The sequence below is a fragment of the Dermochelys coriacea genome, chromosome 1 (assembly GCF_009764565.3).
Source record: "Dermochelys coriacea isolate rDerCor1 chromosome 1, rDerCor1.pri.v4, whole genome shotgun sequence".
In the NCBI taxonomy this organism is placed as follows: Eukaryota; Metazoa; Chordata; order Testudines; family Dermochelyidae; genus Dermochelys; species Dermochelys coriacea.
The window spans coordinates 132,121,411-132,143,788 of record NC_050068.2 but is presented as its reverse complement, the minus strand read 5'-3'; the positions used below and the strand labels follow the sequence as shown (position 1 = coordinate 132,143,788).

General features: G+C 43.7%; 1 protein-coding gene across 1 annotated transcript; it reads right to left on the bottom strand.

Moving 5' to 3' along the window:
- Positions 1 to 9,313: 9,313 nt before the first annotated feature.
- On the bottom strand, positions 9,314 to 9,997 carry LOC119852156 (claudin-34-like). The gene has a single exon (XM_038393197.1). It carries the CDS (start codon positions 9,995 to 9,997, stop codon positions 9,314 to 9,316), a length of 684 nt encoding a protein of 227 aa, XP_038249125.1.
- Positions 9,998 to 22,378: the final 12,381 nt, after the last annotated feature.

Genomic DNA, 22,378 nt, shown 5'->3' with positions numbered 1-22,378 from the left:
TCTTCCTTGTCCCTGTTGGCTATATTTGCTCTCTGGTGACTATACTGTTGCCTCAATCGTTTACATTGTCATCAGGCTTGCTTGCAAATGAAAATTATCTGCTGCATTTATGGGAAACATATGTAGTTCAGGATTTGGGGAGCAATATATGCAAAAACTATGACAGTCTATTGCACCTTCCTGCTGAAATCCAAAAGGCTGGGATTCATATATGTCTTTCTGTAACCACTAGCTCACTTGGATATTTGACCACTACACTTGGTCAGACCTGTAGGAAGTTCTGTGGGAGCAATGGAAAGCTTGTAAAAAGAAATACGACCATTTTGGGTGGAGTTCTCTTTTCTCTTGCAGGTTCATGGTTTTGGCTCTTTTGTTTTTCATGGATCACATCTTAGTGGCAAAGTCTTGGGATCCTAATGTATCAAACAACATGTCCCTTTGGGAGTATGGTGATACTATGTTCTGTGGCTAGACTGGTAGATTTTTGCTTTTGGCAGGGAGCTTTCATCTGATCAAATCACAGTTCTATTTCAACAGAGCTCATGAGCTAAACAGACATTTTCCTACCACACACACTGTTTCAAGACATTTTTCTTTCTACAAGACAGACTATGTATGAACTAGATTAATACCAGCTAAATTTCCTAAAACCATTAGCCTTTGGGAGTATCATTTTACTTAACATCTAATACATTGACATATTCTTTTTTCCCCTTCTCTATTATTATTCTATGAGTAGATTTCATAGCTTGGTTTTATTAACAAAAGATCTGATTGAATGTTTGGTAGTAATTCTTTTGATGAGAAGACAGAAAACCTTCGAATCAAAATCATGTTTCTCAAATACACTTGTTCCACACTAAAGAGTGTCTTTCTAAAAATGGGTAGAATTGCGGTGAAAAAATTCTACATGCACACGGGAAAAACATCTGATGAATTGGTGGGTTATAAGACTACGAAAACTTATGGCAGAAAGGAAACTATGTGCTGCACGTAGAGAAATATATTGACTTATTGTGACAGGTAGCTGATCCACTTGACAGATAATATGATACTGACTTGTTACAGAATAATAACATTTGCTAACAGACATCTAGTCCTGTAGTTTTTTCTAAAAAAAATTTAAGTCATTAAAAAAGATCTGGTTGTGCGTTAGCACATTTTGATGAAAATTAGACTTCGCCGTTGTGCATTTCTTTGTATGGTATTACGGTTTGTTCATTCTCAATTCTAACATGTTCTTCATATCTGTGAGAGAATTACAAATGCCTTAATTCATAGCCATATTGTGTTTTTTCAAAGGTTACATAAATCATTGTCATCTCATTGAATTTACTGTGACATAAGACAGTCTGGTGATAAGGCTTCATTATATTGTGTTACCCATCGTCATGTCTCATTTTAAAAACTTGGACAATTAATTCACAGTGATGCTGGAAACTATGTCCTAAGTAGCAACAGCTGATATGCTTAATTTCAGATTTACCCATCTGCTGTACATTTGTAGGTGGGTCTGGAAGATTTTCTGTTCATTCTCAATTTACTGACAACTTTGTAAATCCCCCTTTGACCTAACAGTTAGCCAAATAAGGGTGCTAATGGCTGGTCCCAGTAGGAGTGAGACTGACAATAGAGTCAGATATTACAACATAAGAACAGCCATACTGGGTCAGAGCAATGGTCCCTCTAGCCCAGTATCCTGTCTGTCAACAGTAGCCAGTGCCAGATGCTTCAGAGGGAATGAAGAGAACAGGGCAATTATTGGGTGATCCATCCCCTGTGTCTGGTCCCAGCTTCTGGCTTTCAGAGGTTTAGCAACTCCCAGAGCATGGGGTTGCATCCCTGACCATCTTGGTTAATAGCCATTGATGGACCTATTCTACATGAACTTATCTAATTTTTTGCACCCAGTTATACTTTTGGCGTTTAAACATCCTCTGGCAATGAGTTCCACAGGATGACTATGCGTTGTGTGAAGAAATACTTCCTTATGTGTGTTTAAAGCCTCCTTCTGTAGCCTCTCTATTGTGGGTTCATGAGTGGCTGGCCAGAGCATTCATGAACGCAGCTGGGTGTGGTCCCTGCCTGTTGAGGTTGGTGTGAGTGCAAACTTGAAGGGCTTTGCAGCTTGTTAGAATGTCACAGTGCAAGAGAGAACCCAGATTGGTGAGACAGAGTGCTCAGCTGCACCCCATCATATACTGCATTTCCTTTGTCTAAAAAATCAGTTATCTTCTCAAAGGAGATCAGGTTGATCTGGCACAAAAAGTGGGTGTATGCTAATAAAATTTATGGCTGACACACAGTTGGGAAGTATTGCCAATACAGAGGAGGAACAGAATATTATACAAGAAGATCTGGATTACCTTGTAAACTTGAGTCTTTAAACCACGATTTGAGGACTTCAATAAAACAGGCAGAGGTTAGGGGTCTATTACAGGAGTGGGTTGGTGAGGTTCTGTGGCCTGCAATGTGCAGGAGGTCAGACTAGATGATCATGATGGTCCCTTGTGACCTTTAAATCTACGAGTCTATAAACATATAGTTTGAACCTCTACTGTCATGTTTTTATAAAGTTTCCATGCAGCTTGCAGGCATTTCACTCTGGTGACAGTTTCATTGGCAAAGAGTGAAGCTAAATGAAGGTTAAATTGAATAGGTGGAACTTTACTGAACCCTATATACTGGTCTATCCATGTGGCTGAATTCCTTCCAACCCAGCCCCTCACATTCCCTGTTTTCCTGGTATCCACTTAATAACAGTCCCTCCAAGGAACATGGGTCCTCTGATTCCAGTTCCACTGATCATGACATATGTTCCCTATTTTACAAACATTTAAAACAAATAATTGATACCCAGGCCTCCCAGCCCATGTCCCTTGAGTTTGCCACATTGCCAATTTGGAGTCTCATCTTTACCACAGACTCAGCAGGTTACATACTCTTTGAGATAGTTTGGTCTCCTTAACAGGTGACCACACCGGGAGTGACCTCTGTTTTCCTGTCACCTGTCTCTGAATCTAACAAACTATGTATCTGTGGATTCTTCTCCATCCCTGTGAAGTTGGTCTCTAGTCTGTGATGATCTCTGTAGGTTCTCTCTTGGTGCTGTGTCTGCTGGTTCATAAGGGCCTCCTGTTCCTTTGGATCACTTGTCCCTCTTACTTCATCACCTTGTTTGACCAGGGTGCACTGCACCTCTCTAGTCCACTCTTTCTGGTGTCTCTCTAATAACTGAATCCTCACAGGAGTGCCTATCTCCAGGGCCGGTAGATCCTTGGTTAACCTGTCATAGTCTAGTGTCTGCTTTCTCTGATTATTAGTCATCTCTTCTCAATAGTATCTCCATCCTTCTGGCTGCAACAGGTCTCCCCTTATTAGTAGTAGGGTTTTGGTCCTTTGCCTCAATAGCACCTGCAATGTACTGTTTTGGCACCCCCGTGATGGGGCTTTCATGTGTGCCAAAAATGCTAACAAGTGGCCTGAACCAAAAGAAACAGCCTAATGTAATAGACTCTTAGTTGTTTTCACAGCTGATACCACCTTCCTATTACTCTGTGGGTATGTTGGGAAGAAGGAAGTGGGATGGTCAAACTTCCATGTGCGTGCAATTTCCTTGAATTCTTCCCAGGTAAATTGCGGTCTGTTTTCAGTGAATATGGTGTCTGGAATGCCATACCTCACAAAGTGGGCCTTCTGTTAGCCAATCACTGATTTTCTTCTTGAGTCATACAGGGCATCAACCTCCAAAAAACTGAATAGTAGTTAACTGTAATCAAGCACTGCTTTTCATTTAAAGTAAATAAATCCACTCCCACTTTTTCCCATATTTGTGTGGGCAGTTAATGGAATAACAGTGGTTATTTTTATTTTATTTTTACTAGTGGTTATCACAAGACTGACAAGTGTCACACCCTTCAATCAAGGAGCAGAGTTTTGTATTCATTCCCAACCAGTAAACCTACTCTTGATCCTATCTGAGGCAGCTGTCAATGCCAAGGTTTGAGGCATGTATTTTTTGCATGCCATCCCTATATAATGAGGTGGGAACTACATTTCTCTGTTCTCAAAACATGATTTCATCCTACACACTCAGCTCATCTTTAAGTTGAAAATATAATTCTGCCCCTATTGGTACTTGGCTTTTGTTTTCTTGCCACTGTGCGAGGATAATTCTGTTGACTGCCTGTAGTTGGATGTCCCTATCCAATCTGGGTTCTCTCTTGCACTGTGACATTCTGACAAGCTGCAAAGCCCTTCAAGTTTGCACTCACACCAACCTCAACAGGCAGGGACCACACCTAGCTGTGTTCATGAATGCTCTGGCCAGCCACTCATGAACCCACAATAGAGAGGCTACAGAAAGAGAGGCTTTAAACACACATAAGGAAGTATTTCTTCACACAACGCATAGTCATCCTGTGGAACTCATTGCCAGAGGATGTTTAAACGCCAAAAGTATAACTGGGTGCAAAAAAATTAGATAAGTTCATGTAGAATAGGTCCATCAATGGCTATTAACCAAGATGGTCAGGGATACAACCCCATGCTCTGGGAGTTGCTAAACCTCTGAAAGCCAGAAGCTGGGACCAGACATAGGGATGGATCACTCAATAATTGCCCTGTTTTGTTCATTCCCTCTGAAGCATCTGGCACTGGCCACAGTTGGCAGACAGGATACTGGGCTAGAGGGACCATTGGTCTGACCCAGTATGGCTGTTCTTATGTTGTAATATCTGACTCTATTGTCAGTCTCATCTCGTCTAGGACCATATCCATTATCTTTGGATATATCTACCCTACAATTAAAAAACGATGGCCAGCTAACTCAGGCTTGTGGGGCTCAGGCTAAGGGGCTGTTTAATTGCAGTGTAGAAGTTCAGACTTGGGCTGGAGTCTAGGCTTTAGGACCCTGTGAAATGGGAGGGTCCCAGAGCTCAGGCTGCAGCCCAAGCCAGAATGTCTACACTGCAATGAAACAGCTCCTTAGCCTGAGTCCCGGGAGCCTGAGTCAGGTGGCACGGGCCAGCCAAGGATGTCTAATTGCAGTGTAGACATATCCTTTGATTTCCATCAGCTTTGCTGCTGAAACTGGGAGATAGTGCAGCATGCTAATGCATTCAGTGTCATGATCCCTCAACTCACTGATGGTGAGTATATATGCCGTGCCAACGTGTCAGCTAACACCAGTAATTGTCCTGGATGATATCAGATCTCAATTTGGCAGCACTGGAGAGCATCAACATGGTCTGCAGTCTCTTTGGAGCACTAAGAAGGGGTTTTGTCCTGATTGTCTCTAGGGATTTGTGGTCTAGGGCACAGGTTCTCAAACTTTTTCTTGCTGAGGCCCCCCTTAACATGCTATAAAAATTCCAGCGGAGGCAGTGGGAGGGACTCAGGGCTCCAGGCCTGGAGTGTGGAGCCCATGGGCATAAGCAGTTGACTTCTATTTTTGGGGGGGGGGCAAGGGCTGGCAGGGCTTAGGCCAGCTCTGCACAGCAGGGCTTGGGAAGGGAGCACCACCCCCTGACTCACCTCAGCAGGCCACCCAGCTTGTCTGGGTTGCAGTAGGCACAACCAAAAATATAACTCAAAGCGGGACTCAGCTCAAAAAGTTTGAAAACCACTCAGGGTGTAGGCAGGGGGTACCTAGGGAACGCGCGAGTAGAGAGGTAGCTCAGGGTGCAGGCAGGGAGTAGCTAGGGGCTTTGTGCGGACGGTGGGTAGCTCAGGTTGCAGAGAGAAGCATGGCTAGGATCTGTGTACCAGGAGGGCTCCCCCTGCAATGGCTGCTCCCCGAGGGCTCTGCTGGCCCCCAAGCCGGGTCCCCACACCTGAACGGCTTGTACCGGCTGCTCAACCCCGAGCACTAGCAGCAAACAGGGAATACCATGGCTGCCTGCTCCATTGCACCAGCAGCCAGAGGAGCAGCTGCCCAGCACTGCCTGGCTCTGGCTTCCCACCTACAACCTGGCCAGAGGGCTGGACCTGAGAGGGGCTGGGGGAAGAGGAGGAGGTGGGTGGGTGGAGCTGCCCCTGGACTGCCCCACTTTGGGTAAGGCACTGCAGTTTGGTGGGACAACACCTGTGGGCCCCCCCCCAACTCTGCCCATGGATCTTGGGGCATGGCTCCCAGCTTCAGCACTGGGCGGGTCTGGGGCTCCCAGCTTGGAGAGACCACCGGTTTCATTCCTGCGCCTCTCCTAGCTTGGGGTCGGGGGTTGCCGGCTTCAGCCCCATGCCATTCGTGGCTTCACACCGGGGGACTGGGGGACGCAGGAGGGGGAGGCCGACAGCTTCAGCCCCACACCCACTCCCAGCTTCAGCCCTGCAGTGTGCACTAGGGCTTGGGGCACCAAGTTTCAGCCATGGGGCCCTGAGGCCTTCCTGAAAGGGCTCGCAGACTGCCAGGGGGCCGTGGACCCCCAGTTGAGAACCACTGGTCTAGGGATTTGCACTGTTACTGAGTGGCCATAGCTGTACTGATGGAATCACTCCACTCCAAATACTACAGCAAGAAGCTCTTTTTCTATGTGGGTTTACCCCCATTCAGTCTGACAGGGTTCTATGACAGGTCTGTCATAAGACACCAGTCGCTTCTGAAAAAGAGCTATACCCAATCCATTCTCTGATATATCATTGTGGAGTGTCAGTGACTCCCTTGGCTGGTAGTACTTCAAGACAGGGGCATCCATTTTCCTTTGTTTCAGCATGGTAAATGGTTGCGGTGGGGAACCTGCCCAGTCCCACTCAAAATGCTGCTTTGTGGTGTATGGATTCCACTACTACAGCCAGGTGTAGACAGAACTTGGACAGAAAATGTATCATTCCTATGAAGCACGGTGCCCCGTTCACATCCACTGGTCTGTCATGTCTCTGACTGGCATGATCTTGTTGGGGTTTGCATTTAGACCCTCTGTTGCAAGCAGATGTCCACTGTATGTCACCCTATGCTGTTTGAGTCAATTTTTTTCAAGTTTTATGTTGTCCCTGCATTGTTGTAGAAAAGCTTGTAGTTTTCTGTCATGGTCTTGTTCAGCTTCTGTATCATTGTTCCTTTCACCTGCAGTGAGGCTATCATCTGCAGTTATTTTCACCCCAAGCAGTCCTTCCAGTGCTTGGGTGAGTCTCCTCTGAAACACCCCTACACAGCATTCCCACGGGTATGTGCAGGCATCTGTAATGACCAAATGGTGCTGCAAAGGTTGTCGGTATTTTGGATTCTTTATCCAGACTTATCTGCCAAAGCCCATTCCTCACATCACAGACCATAATAATTCTGGCTTTGGAAAGTTCTGGCAAAATGTCATCAATTCTGGGAAGTGGATAGTATCATCTTTTCAATACCAGGTTCAGAGGCTTTGGGTCTATGCAGATGCATAATTTGCTTGATGGCTTCTTTACCACCATCATGGTGCTTACTGGGCTCTACAGATGCTATGATATGGTCTCGGACTCAATGAGAGAGTCATGATGTCATCACCACTGTCTGATGTGCCATTCCCCTCTTGTGCAGGTCTGACTGAATCTCTCTGAGAGCTTCTGCTCTTGCCCACATGGCTAAAATGATTCAATTTTCTTTAAAAAAAAATGCTGTCCTCGTGCTTCTCCTTTACCCGCTCATGCTATCTCCCACAGTAAATGCATCTCACTATGGGTATGGAACCCTGGCTCTCCTTTGTTGTTGTCTCACTGCATGTACTTCTGGGGGTGTTGTGCCTCCTAGAGCTTCCATCTTCTCTCTTGAAGCTTCTGCTGCATGCTTCATGTCTAACATCTGTATAATGTGAGACTCTCTTCCCAGAGCAGCCGCTCCCACAGGTGATAATTCCATATGCCGCAGACTATCCTGTCCTGTCAAGTCCCCAAAATTCCATGTAGCAGCCAGTGAGCAGAAGGCAGTAACATAGGGGTCTATCCCTTCCCCTCTGGACTGGTCTCTAGTGAAAAACTTGTGTTGTTCCACAGTTTTGTTCTGCTTTGGGAAGCAATAGTTCCCAGGGCTCCTAGGACTGCTGTGAGGCTTGAGGCAGTGGTGAGCTTCAGAGTGCTACAGACCTCTTTTTACCAACAAGCAGTGCTTAATTTGTGCCAGGGCTGAGCCCCGACACCTCTAGGCTTGGCAGTTCAGAGCCCCGGCACCTCCGGACTTGCCACATCAGTTATGAAAGTAAAAAATTTGCTTGAACCCCGGCACCTAATTGCTTGAGCCCTGGCACCTCTTTCATTACAAATTAAGCACTACAGTTAATTAAGCATAACAGTTTTACTTTCCTGCTGTTGTTGGCCTCCTTCATGGACAGGTCTGTGTATATACCTGGAACTCCTCTTTCCACCAGGTTCCCTCACTAACACGGCTACCCCTCTGATATATAAAAGCCTGTTTCCCTGAACACAGGAGGAACCAAACAACAGGACATAGTTTCTTTGCTTACAGCCCCAAACCTCTTTAACTAGCACCAGATTGATAAGGCCCTTCTAGGCTTCTCTCAGGGTCCCACATGGTGCTTGTCCAGGTTGAGACTCTCCCCCTGTGTATTGTGGATTGCCAGGAAATGTCAACAAAACAAGCATGATTAGTCTAAAAAAGCCACCCAAAACCACAGGGGACAGGGTTAGAGAGCAGCAAGGGGCAGGGTTTGTGTTGTCATGCGGGTTGTGGAGGAGTAGGTTGTATCTTTAGGTCACTAAGCTAGGTGTTTGTGTGGGGGATTGTGTTTTTATGTCATCACATGGGGCATGGAGGTGTGGTTTGTGTCATCATGCTGGAGGGTGCGGTTTGTGTCTTTAATCATCATGCTGTGAGTGGAGATAGGGTTTGCAGCATTATGCTGGCCCTGGGGGAGGGGTTTGAGGCAGCACACTGGGCATAAGGACAGCATTTGCATCTTTGTGGCATCATGGTGGGTGGAGGCACGGGGTTTTCATCATCATGCTGCGCATTGAGGAGAGGTTTCCATCTCAGTCATCGTGCTGGGCATGGTGGCAGTGTATGTATCATCACACTGGTTGTGGGGGACACGGCATGGTCCAAGAAAAAAAAAAAAGCCTAGAGAAAGCAGAAAAACTCACTGGCCATAACTCGGGGGGGGGGGACCATGCAATCTTTAAAAGAGAAACCCAAAAGTTGCTTCAAGTAAGCTACTCTGGGTCCTGTTTCTCTTACAGACACATGAAGCTACATGGTTTTATTTTTGTAAGAACTAACCCTCAATTTTATTTATCAACTTTATTATTTACTTTGTCTGATTCAAATCCAAAGAGTTTCTGGAAAACACTTTCTGGACTGTTTTGTGTCTTTTTAAGCTGATAGTTAAGATCTTGGGTTCATAGGGTTTACCCTAATCGATGTCACAGGAGATCTGATACAGAGAGAAAAGAGCCCACTTATGAGCAACATGAGGCCAGATGAGATCCCCATAGGAATAGCAATCCCAATTATCTGTGCTACTGGGCCAGAGGGCAGGTGGAAAGAAGGAGGAAAGGGGATGCTGCTATTGTTTGCTACTGAATAGAAATTCCAGCTTACTGGGACTAAGACACAAAGACCTGCAATTATATATAAGATCCCTCCAGCTAGAAACAAGCAAATAGCCTGAGTTTTGCACATTGTTCCCATATAAAAGTGCCATGGTGATAAGAAAGTGAAAAATATTCCTAATCCTCCGAAGAAAGTAGCAATAAGCAGGAGGATCTGAGCAAGAAACATTTCCACAGGGAAAAAGTTTTCATTGAAATTGAATTCGTGACAGCACACTATATCATAATCACTGGAGATTTTTAAGTTTGGGGGAAAGCAGATTTTCCAGATTCCCACACGGGCAATACCAGAGGAGAAGATGGTGGTATTATTCACAAGCCACAGCCTCCACTCTGCATGCCTTGTTGTAATACAGGATAAAATCCAGCCGAGAGAGCCCAAAGAAACGCCAACTAGTTGGAGGGTAACTCTTTTAAATAGAGAGGACGTTGCCTCAAGATCTTCATCAGTCCTCATGCAAGCAAATTAGCCAAGAAGATAATCACAGGAGCACTGAAAAGAAACCCAATATATTTATTATTAATTATATTATTATTATTAATTATTATTGTACTGTTAATGTTCAAAGAAACCCAATATATAATTATTAATTATGATTACATTACATTTTCTTATAGTGAGGAAAAATCTCACACTGATGAGTTTTACATACACATGTCCATTACTTTATTCATTTATACCAATGGAGCTGTTCATATATGCAACCCTATGCTTATTCATTTGCAGGATAAGGCCTGTATTTGAACTTCATGAACAAAGAATAGAAGTTTCATCTCTTTCCTCAGGATGTTATCCTCATTGCTTCTTGAACTCAGTATTTCATATGACATAATTTATTCTCATTGTGACCCAAGAATATGTTAATGTCAACTGACAAAGCAGAGAGTCTATGGGAATCTCCTGATTCTGGTATGTATGTTCTGGTTCACCAAAGAATATCATGTGACATTTCAAATAAAAGCTGGTGTCACCCTGGTCATTGATATCCCTGTGAAATGTGTGTACAAATACTAAGTAAGGAGTTACGTATGTGTACTGAAATATGTTCTTCAAGTCTGTAAGGTAGTGCTCACCTGCAAAGATGAAAAATAGGTTTTCTGCCAGACAAGAGATGTTTATTCCCCTCTCTGTTGACATGTATATCAAGTATTATCTCATTTACAACAGGCTATCAACATTCCAAGCTGAATTTTACAAGCTGGTGTGTTCTGTTCTTTTGGGAATAGCAGGCCTGATAATTCTGGATGTCTTCAGTGTAAGAGGGGCTGGACACTGTAGGGCACGCTCTGCGGATTGGGGGTTTGGTGTGTGCCTATGACTGCCTATGCAGAGAGAATGACGTCTGCAGAGGCCTGAAAGGTAGTACTTGTGCTGCCAGAGGCTGGTGGATTCAGGAAGCTGATCTGCAGCATGCCCAGACAAGGCAGATGATGGTGAGGGGCCTTCCCATCCCTGGGTAGCTCTGGAGAGCTTCACAGTCATCTTTCATATATGCTATATTCCTACAAGCAGTTGCGAAAAATATATATATTTTTCCTCTCAAAAACTGATTTTCTTCCAATATCCTCCTTCCCACCCTCCAAGAAATCATTTTGGAGCTTATATCAAGCCTTGAAACAAGGAATATATTTTCAGAAAGTTATGAACGAGTGAAACAGAGGCTTCCTAATGTGAGTAAGGTTTCCACTCCAGCAACCCCCATAGTATAGGCATTCTCTGATTAAGCAACAATTTTCAGCTGCAAAATTACATTCCGTATCAGAAAGTTCCATATGTTCTGTGTTCTGTTGTTCTTAATTTTTTTTTTTGAAATAATTGAGTGTCTCAGGCCTGGTCTACGCTGGAGAGGGCGGGGAAATTGAGTGTCTCAGGCCTGGTCTACACTGGAGAGGGCGGGGAAATTGAGTGTCTCAGGCCTGGTCTACACTGGAGAGGGCGGGGATCGTGACGTAGCTGAAGTTGACAAACTTGGATCTACTTACCGCGGTGTCTTCACTGTGGTAAGTCGACGGCTGACGCTCCCCCGTCGACTCCGCTTCCACTTCTCGCTCCGGTGGAGTACCGGAGTCGATGGGAGAGCGCTTGGCGGTCGATTTATTACGTCTTTATTAAACGCGATAAATCGACCCCCGCTGGATCAATCGCTGCCCGTCAATCCAGCGGGTAATGTAGACAAGCCCTTAGAAAGGTGCCAGATTGGCAGTCCTGTTGACTAAAGTCATGTTTGTTCATAGAAGGTACCAGCATTTCAGTAATACTACACACTACCTCATCATTGTACTTTGGTCCTGAGCTAAATGATCCGCACAAAGGAATGAGAAATCTCAATATCTATATACTTTGAATGCTTGGCCTCTCTTCTCAGAATGCCAGCAAGGGTCCAATTAATACCCACTGAAATGGTGGGTTTTATAATAGGGACATCAAGGAATAGAACATAGACCACTATTTCAAGATCACCAGACAGCCCAGACTAACGTTTAATTACTGCTGACTTGGGTTGAATCTGAACATGTGTCCTTGAAATGAAAAACACAGTAGCTTACTATCAATCCACTGTGCAATCCTATTTCTTACCTCCTCAGTGTTTTTAAGGATTTTAAGCCCTTAATTGAGGTATGTGGCTATGATCATGCTGTCTCTCTGACCCTCATCCTGGAAAGTATCTTTGCCCTGACACCATCTGTCATTTAAGGGTTCCATTATCACAGCTTATATTCATTGTTAACCAGAACTATTACTGTGGTGACCCCTAGGTGTAGAAATTGCCTCACCTCCCGCAGGCTTACCCACGTCAGCTCATCAACTTTTAAAATATGCCTAAAAGCTCTACTTCTCAGAGCTTTTTCTGTATGATGAGAATTGGCCCTTGTTGTTTTGGTCTTTCCCCATTTTAATGAATGTATTTGATTTTCACACAATATATTATGTAATAAATATACTGATTTTTATCTGTTTGAGCAGCAGCTCTCTGGGGCTGGGCTGCTTTATAAGTTTTTGATTAGTGATTCACATTTAAATGATAAATTACACAGCAGATTCACAAAAGGGGTATGTTTGGATTTTTAAACTTCAGTAAATATTTCCTAGTGATCAGTATCTAATTGCTATTCCCTAATCTACTTGATATGTGAAAATAGTTTTAGATCTTTTTTAAATCTTTCCACAATCTACCAGTCCGTGTTCTATTTGCACAGTAACATAGCGTATGTCTCAGCAAACACATTTCTTCCTTACATGTTTTTTACCTATTCTCTACAGAAAAGTAAATTCCTGTAACAAAACGGTAGCCACTTGTGAACTTCATAGCCTCTATGCCACGTACCAGAAGCACTAATAACTTCCTGTTGTAAGGTTCCACTAGATACTTAACTGAACACTCCTGTTGAGATGTGAAGTGCCCTCAATATTCTGCAGGACTGAGCATAAGTCCTACTACATGAACTAAAGGAGAAAAAATGGTTACCTACCTGTAACTGTTATTCTTTGAGATGTGATGCAGCCCTGTATTCTACTTAGGTGTGTGCACACCCAGCACACCAGAGCCAGAGTACTTTGACTAGCAGTGCCCATATGGGGGCACTTCGGCCCTGAAGCCCTAGCCTCTCCCCTTGCCATATACGGGTAGTGTCACCCCAACCCCTTCAGTTCCTTCACATGAACGTCAGAACACATACACCAATGCAGAGGGGATGGAGGGTGGGTCCCCTACATCACATGTCGAAGAACAAACAGTTACAGACATGGCTGCATCTTTGAAAAGATGCAGCCATGTATTCTACTTATGTGACTCACAAGCACTATTCATAGGAGGTGGGGCTTTGAATTGACTGCAGGGTTGCCTTCCCAAAGTTTGCATCTGATCTGGATACAGCAGTAATGAAATACTGGATTGTAAAAGTATGCACAGATGGCCAAGTGGCAAATATCCAATATAGGAATGTCACTTAGAAATGCTGTTGACATTACCTGGGCTCTCATGGCCTGCTAGGCAAGCCTGAGAGCTGAAAGCTTCTGAATGAGGCTTTGATCCCTAAGCCCTTTAGCACTCATCAACCCTTAACCAGGGGGTGGGGCTACTCAGGAAGGTCAGGGCTTTAAAAAGCCTGCTCCTGAGGGACCAGAGGAGCTAGAGAACAGGCGAGTTTTGCATGGGAGTTTACAGGGCGAGTCGGGGGGAGGGTAGAGGGGGGGCTACATACATTTAACATTCCTTAATCTTCTTTAAACTTAAGCCAAAAAACACCCCATGATAAAAACAAAACAAGAACAAAGGAACGAGCTGCAGAAGTAAAAAGAGAATGCAGGCAGACATCCAGCAACAGATGGGGGCTACCCAGCTTATTGTACCCAATGCAGCATGTATGATTACTGGTCCTATAGGCAGGTGGTGTAGGTGTGCATTCTGTCCAAGGAGCTCCTGGTCCTCAGAGACCGTGTACAGGCTTTGGAGACCAGGGTGGCTGAGCTGGAGGAACTAAGGGAGACAGAGAGGTACATAGATGAGACTTTCCGGGACACAGTCAAACGGTCCCACCCCCGATCTGACAGTGTCTGTGCTGTTGAGGAGGATGAAAGCCTCAGGGAAGGAGAATATCCAACTGGAATAGAGGGAAACGATCCCATAGTTAGGTCCCTCCTTCCAGATGATGTTGTGGTATCCTCTCACACTGAGGATAACTCTCTGGGGGAGGGAACACCTGTTGTTAGGAAGAGACAGGTATTAGTAATGGGCGATTCAATCATTAGAAATATAGATAGCTGGGTTTGCAGTGACTGGAAGAACTGCATGGTGACTTGCCTGCCTGGTGCGAAGGTCTCGAGACATCTAGATAAACTTATGTGTAGTGCTAGGGAGGAGCTGATGGTCATGGTACATGTAGATACCAACGACATCGGGAAGGATAGAAGAGAGGTCCTGGAGGCCAAATATAGACTGCTAGGTAAAAGATTGAAGTCCAGGACCTCTATGATAGCATTCTCTGAAATTCCTCCAGTTCCATGCACAGGGCCAGTTAGACAGGCAGAACTGCAGGGTCTCAATGTGTGGATGAGACAATAGTGTAGGGAGGAGGGATTTTGATTTATTAGGAACTGGGGAAACTTTTGGGAAAGGGGGAGCCTATACTGGAAGGATGGGCTCCACCTAAACCAAAATGGAACCAGATTGCTGGCACTTAAATTTTAAAAGGTCGTAGAGCAGTTTTTAAACTAAGGGCTGGGAGAAGGCCAACAGGTGCGGAGGAGCATGTGGTTCGGACAGAAACATCCCTTAGGGAGATTCTCTATGTCCTAGTAAGGAGGAGAGGATGGAAGATGATAAAATACAGGTAGGATGTGATGAGAGACAGGCAAATGAAAAAAAGTCTCATTCAATTACATTATGTAATGGCAGACAGCTAAAATGTGACAAGTTTTTAAAGTGCTTATATACCAATGCTAGAAGTCTAAATAATAAGATGGGTGAACTAGAATGCCTCATATTAAATGAGGATATTGATATAATAGGCATCACAGAAACTTGGTGGGATGAGGATAATCAATGGGACACAGTAATATTAGAGTACAAAATATATCGGAAGGACAGAACAGGTTGTGCTGGTGGGGGAGTGGCATTATATGTGAAAGAAAGCATAGAATCAAATGAAGTAAAAATCTTAAATGAACCAAATTGTACCATAGAATCTCTATGGAAAGTAATTCCATGCTCTAATAATAAGAATATAGCAGTAGGGATATATTACTGACCACGTGACCAGGATGATGATAGTGACTGTTAAATGCTTAGGGAGATTAGAGAGTCTATAAAAATAAAAGAAAAGGAGTACTTGTGGCACCTTAGAGACTAACAAATTTATTTGAGCATAAGCTTTCGTGAGCTACAGCTCACTTCATCGGATGCTGTAGCTCACGAAAGCTTATGCTCAAATAAATTTATTAGTCTTTAAGGTGCCACAAGTACTCCTTTTCTTTTTGCGAATACAGACTAACATGGCTGCTACTCTGAAACCTATAAAAATAAAAAAACTCAATAATAATGGGGGATATCAACTATCCCCACATTGACTGGGTACATGTTATCTCAGGACGGGATGCAGAGATAAAGTTTCTTGACACCTTAAATGACTGCTTTTGGAGCATTAGTCCTGGAACCCACAAGAGGAGACACAATACTTGATTTAGTCCTAAGTGGAGCACAGGATCTGGTCCAAGAGGTGAATATAGCTGGACTGCTTGGTAATAGTGACCATAATATAATTAAATTTAACATCCCTGTGGCGGGGAAAACACTACAGTGGCCCAACACTAACATTTAATTTCAGAAAAGAGAACTACACAAAAATGAGGAGGTTAGTTAAACAGAAATTAAAAGGTATAGCACCAAAAGTAAAATCCCTGCAAGATGCATGGAAACTTTTAAAGACACCATAATAGAGGCTCAACTTAAATGTATACCCCAAATTAAAAAACATAGTAAGAGAACCAAAAAAGAGTAAGAAAAAGATCAGGATGAAGAGAAAGGTATATAGGAGGCTGCAATAATAATGCAAGGAGTTTGGAGAACCAACGTTATCTCAGCTATGTTAGAGCAATGAGAATGATCTTAGCGCTGTCCAATTTCAGCTTGAGAATGATTTGCGGAATGATCAGAATTGGAGGAAAAGCATACAGGAGTGACGATTCCCAGCTCAGGTGAAAAGCATCAGTCAAGGAGCCTGGGCTTGGGAGAAAAAGAGTCAGTATTTCTTGTTGTCCTCCTAGAAAACAGGTCAATCGTTTGAGTATCCCAACCTGCAAAAATGAACCACAGGATACTGGCTTCAGGGACTATTTATGATGCAGAGATAAATTACTGCTGAGGGGATCTGCCAAGTGATTCTGGATCCCTGGTAAGTGCTTGGCCACTGGGGTGATGTTCTTCCTGATGCAAAACTACCAGAGCCTGATTGCCTCCTGACACAGCACATTGGAGCGTGCTTCCCCGTCTGTTCACATAATACACCATGGAGAGTCTGGGACTGAAAGACATCATCAGTGCCTGGCCACCGCTTCCCGCAGCTACCCATTGGCCGGAAACAGCAAACCGCAGCCACTGGGAGCTTCAGGGGGCCGTGCCTGTGGACAGTCAACGTAAACAAAATGTCTCACGGCCCTCCAGCGGATTACTCTGATGGGCTTCGGGCCGAAGGTTGCCGACCCCTGTTCTAGGCAAAGTTCTGCAGTGCCAATGTACTGGATGTGCACATACCTAAGTAGAATGCATAGCTGCCTCTGCTCAAAGAAGAATATCCACTAGCTGTTAGCAGTAAAAGGCCTATAACACATACTGGAGAGTAGTGCTGATTCTAACTAATAGAGAGCAATAATATTTGTAGACACTGGCCAGTTTGTTACAGTACTCACCAAAGAAAGCACTGGGGAAAAGATGGTGTCAAAATTATTTTCAGATCTCACCCAGATTTAGAATATTCTGCAGTATGATCTTTACAGATCCTAGCTCTGGTTCTTCATATAAATTCTAACTTGACGGGAAACCCTTTACCTGTAGGAAGACCATTAATACTAATAATGTGTATTTAATCAACTATTTCTTAGACAAATTAACTCTGATAAATTTCCCTGTATTACCAGTACATGCTAATCCCTTCATAATATAATAAAAGCTATTTCATCTATGTTATTCAAAAAGACATTAAAGAAAAATCAGTAATTAACAGCTGTTAATAACACACTGATATTACATCCTAATTGGGAATAAAGACTGGTATATCCTGTTAGATATTCTTATTTATTTATCTATACCTATATAAATATATACTTGTTTAGTAAGAATTTTTGTGTGTGGCCCAAACAATTATTTTTCATATAGGACCAATCTGTCAATTTATGTATATCAATAAATAGAAAGGAAGACAAATTTAATACATAAAAAAGTGCCATAAAATGTCAATATCAAAGACATTTGGGAAATTCTCTCCCCTTGTCCTCTCCCAACTCCTATGCAGTAGAGAAGGCAGGGATAGGTAGATAGGGAGCATGGCCAAAGCATGCTCATCCCCAGCTGGCAGAGTTTCTTGGGAATTGTTCCCGACTGGCATAAATTAGAGTAGCACTCTGGCTGCTCTACTCTGTATTGGATTAGGATGGAGCCAGGCAGAATATCAGAGAGTCATAATAGGTTCCTTGACAAGACGGCTCTCTCAGCTGCACTGTGCATAATCTGAGCGCAGAATCTGGCCGATAGTTCTCATCTTGCTATGAGAATTTACGTATAGTGTCTTGCACACTACCATGAGATTATTCAGTTAAATTATTTTTCTTCACAACCTGTATTTCTTTTACACTAATGAGAACATCAATAACGCTTTCACTTGTACTATATATCATTATTATATTTTTTGAACCAGTAGGAAAAAAGTCCTACTTTTTTGTATTAAATACAATATAGCACACTGTGAAATTGGCAAAACAAACGATTAAAAAAGTCCACTTTCAAATGAGTCTATTGCTATAAATTTTGTTATTATTTACTAGTCTGTAGTTTTGAAAGTGAATTTTTAAATAAATTTGTAAATATAGATCTTCTTTAGAAAGCGGATTTATGAGCAATACTATTTATGGAACTCAGGTAACTCCAGTGTAGCATATCTGACTTTTCAGTTTCAGTCTTACTTGGTTAGGGAAAGCTTTTGTCTTCTGCCACTCTAATTATGTGTCTTGAGTCTTGCATTACACCAGCATTATGACCTTTTGTGACATGCCCCCTTTAGTAGCCCCTTTGATCATCGCAGCCCAAACAATTGTGCAGCCACCATGTACCATGCAGAGCCACCCTGCTCTCCCAACTCGCTCAAATCTACTTTAAGTTACATAGGTTTATGTATCACATAAATAGATGGTAGAAACCAGAATGATTTATTATCTGACTGTGATATTTTTATGGTCCCTATCTCATTAGTATTTAAGGACTGGTCTTACATCTAAAACTTAGGTCAACCTAGCTTCATGGCTCAGGGGTGTGAAAAATTCACACCTAAACCCCAGGGTAGACAGTGCTAGGTCTATGGAAGAATTCTTCTGTCAACCTAGATACCACCTCTGGGAAAGGTGGATTTACACAATGATGGAAGAACCCCTTCTGTCACTGTAGTATGTGTTCACACTACAGCACTGTAGCTATGCTACTGTAGCATTTCTAGCACAGACATATTCTACGCTCTGTGACTCCATTCATGTATTGACCAGCTACTACAGGTTTAAATGTACTTAACACCTATTACTAGTAAGCAATATGCTAAAATAATAAGGTATTTACAGATTAAAGAAAAGTAGTAACATTTAAAAGTCTAACAGTTCCCACCTGATCAGGGTTCTTCCTGACAGTATGTGTGGCTGAACCAGAAGTCATTCCTAAAGAATAAGCATTATTAAGAAGAAATTTCTCTCAGAAATTCTCCACCTGCAGTGTGCTCCTGCGTTTTCAGAACAATGGAAAAGACTCCCCCAAACTGTTGGCTTTAAAACTGAAACTAAACATTCTCATCACCATCCCAGAAATGTTGTGTTTCCACGGTCACTGTTCCTGATTGGCTGCTTTGACTATTCTATAACACACACAACTCAGAAAGTTCTTAGAACATTGTCACGTGATGCAGGACATCTTTCTTTGTAACATCTGCTTACCTGAGCCATCAGAATGTAGGAACCATGGACTAAGAGAGCCAGAACAATGCTGAAGCATTAGGAAAATTAAAGGAAGGTAGCAGGGAGGGAAAATTGTCCTACCACAGAAAACCAAGAAAACTAGAGGACAAAGAACTACTTTTTGTCATTAAAATTGACAAAGAAAAATTTATTCAATAGAGTTAAACCATCTTCACCACAATATTACAGTCTAGGAATATGAAAATAACACAGTAAGATAAACATCTCCCTTGTAATGGCATCACTGAAATGAACTGAGTTTGATTTTCTCAGCTCAGGACACAGTAGACAGAGTACTTTATTATGGCACCATAATTTACTGGAGCAGTGCTATGTTCAGGAAGGACCCAAGACCAAGCTAATGAGCAAAGAGGGTGCAGGGCCATGGCCCTGCACTGCTCTTCTCATCAGTCAATACTTTCATGGGACATTCTTGACTTAAGATTCCAAAGTGAAATATGCAAAAGTCTGAAGTTGGCAAGTGAATATGTAACCTTAACTCCGCCCACTTGGGCATGTACATTATGATACACTCTTTAGTTACATGATCACATACATACTTTTTTTCAAATAACAATATAATACTTTTCTACAACTTTTGATACACTCATATAGCATCCCATATTAAAGGACAGAGCAGGAATTCTAGAAGGGCTAAAAGTGTATTAGATGGACAAAATTATACAATTGAACAATCTTTAAGGTTTCAATCCTGTACAATTGAGGCCTGTGGAGGGTTTATAATTGATTTATTTGTAAATGCTGGCTGTACATATACTTGGAATTTTTTGTTTACTTTAAGAATAATAAAGTAGGACAGATGGAGGAGTAGGTAAAAAATTGAAAGAGTTTTTGTCCCAGATCTTGTAAATCCTGATGGTGAGCCTGTTTGCTTGAGAAGCACTTTTTGAACTACCTGAATAATAAATTATTCTTCTGCAGTATGTCTGTGTCCAAAGAAAACAATATTGCTCGTGTGAGAAAATAAATAATTTTTTAGAAAAAAAAGTTATCATATGAAACATCAAAGTCACGAGAACAGGGGTGGGCAAACTTTTTGACCTGAGGGCCGCATCGGGTTTCCGAAATTGTATGGAGAGCCAGTTAGGGAAGGCTGGCTGTTTGGGGAGGCACAGGTGTGGCACATCCCCCAGCCCCTATCCAACCCCCCCTGCTTCTCGCCCCCTGATGGCCCCCCAGGGAGGGACTCCTGCCCCATCCAACCCTCCCTGTTCCCTGATGGCCCCCCCGGAAGGGACTCCTGCCCCATCCACACACGCTCCCCTCTCGGTCCCCTGACCGCCCCAGACCCCCCATCCCTAACTGCCCCCCGCCACCCCATCCAACCCCTCTCATTCCTCACTGCCCCCAGAACCCCCACCCCAACTGCTCCCCACTGCCCCATCCAATCCCTCCCCTTCCTGACTGCCCCCCTGGAACCCCTGCCCCATTCAACCACCCCTTCTCCCTGTCCCCTGACTGCCCTCTGGAACCCCTACCCCTAACTGCCCCCTGCTGCCCCATCCAACCCCTCCTCTCATTCCTGACTGCCCCCCCAGGCCCCCTGCTCCCATTCAACCCCCCCATTTCCCACCCTCTGACCGTCCAAACCCCATCCACACCCCTGGCCCCTGACCACCCCTCGAACTCCCCTGCCCTCTATCCAACCCTCCACCCCCACCCTCCCTGTCCCCTTACGTGCTGCCTGGAGCACCAGTGGCTGGCGGTGTGGCTGCACCAGGACAGGCAGCCGCGCCGTCTGGCTGGAGCCAGCCACGCACCGCGGAGCACAGAACTCCTGGTCAGGTCGGACTCTGAAGCCCCGCCACCCAGAGCATTGCACCGGCAGCACAGTGAGCTGAGGCTGCAGGGGAGAGTGAACAGCAGGGGTGGGGCCAGGGCTAGCCTCCCAGGCCAGGAGCTCAGGGGCCAGGCAAGAGGGTCCCCCGGGCTGGATGTGGCCCGCAGGCTGTAGTTTGCACACCTCTGCACTAGAATCTACTGTGCATTATATTATATTATTAGTATCTTTTCTATGTACATTAAATTCATCACCGTGCTCACGCACATTTTGCAAGGGCAATGAGGGGATGATGTGTGTGTCCCCCTGCCCCCTCCTCCGGTCAGCTTCCTCCATCCGCGCGACTTCACAGTTTTCCCCCATGTGGACCATGCTCTACAAGGTCTAGAGAATGAGGGGGGATTGTGCCATGGAGGCACTTCTTTGATCTCAGCAGCACCTGGTGGGAGCACAGCACTGTTGAAAATCAAACTCTTTATTTACATACCTAAATATGGATTTAGAAGACTGAGTTCAGGCTCCTAGTTTTGAAAGAGCTTTGCCCCCTGTCTTTATAGCATGTGGAAGGTATGGATGGGGTCATCTTGGCCATATTTTGAATAGGATTTAGCAGAGGATTGCCATCTGGTAATGGAGTTGGCGTGGGTAGACATATCAAATATTCTTCAGCCACATATTACTGTGTGGCATTAATATTCCTATTATTCAGCAAATGTAATAATGTTTAGTTCTTCCTTTCTCTAACATTTACATCTACCAGTAGTTTGTTGTTTACCTTTCACTCCCTCTTCTGGTTCTTCAGTAGCATAACACAAAACTGGTAGATCCCACATCAGCAGTGCATTTTGTGTGTTCATTCTTAATTTCTTGGTGTCAGTGAATATTTGTAAAAACTTAGATTTTAAGTATGACCTCTCTTATTTTGTCTAGCTTCACAACCACAGAAGTCTCCCTGACTCACCTTATGGATGACCTCCTTTATTTCAGATTCTGTCAGTCCTGAACTGAAATGATCTTTCTTAGTGAGACAAGGTGGGTGGGGTAATATCTTTTATTAGACCAACTTCTATTGGTGAGAGAGACAAATTTCTGAGCTTACACAGAGCTCTTCTTCAGTTCTGTGCAAGCTCGAAAGCTTGTCTCTCTCAAAGATGTTACCTCCCCCAGCTTGTGTCTCTAATATCCTAGGACCAACATAGCTACAGCAACACTGCATACAACAATGGATGGTCTTTCTTTGCTTTCTCTCTCATAGCAGACTCTATCTATTCTGTTAGGAAACATAATATATATTTGTTTGTGTTCAGTATTCCATCTCTAGACACTAGTCA

Excerpts from the sequence above, each read along its gene's own strand:
- LOC119852156 (XM_038393197.1), bottom strand. The coding sequence starts at position 9,997 with ATGAGGACTGATGAAGATCTTGAGGCAACGTCCTCTCTATTTAAAAGA.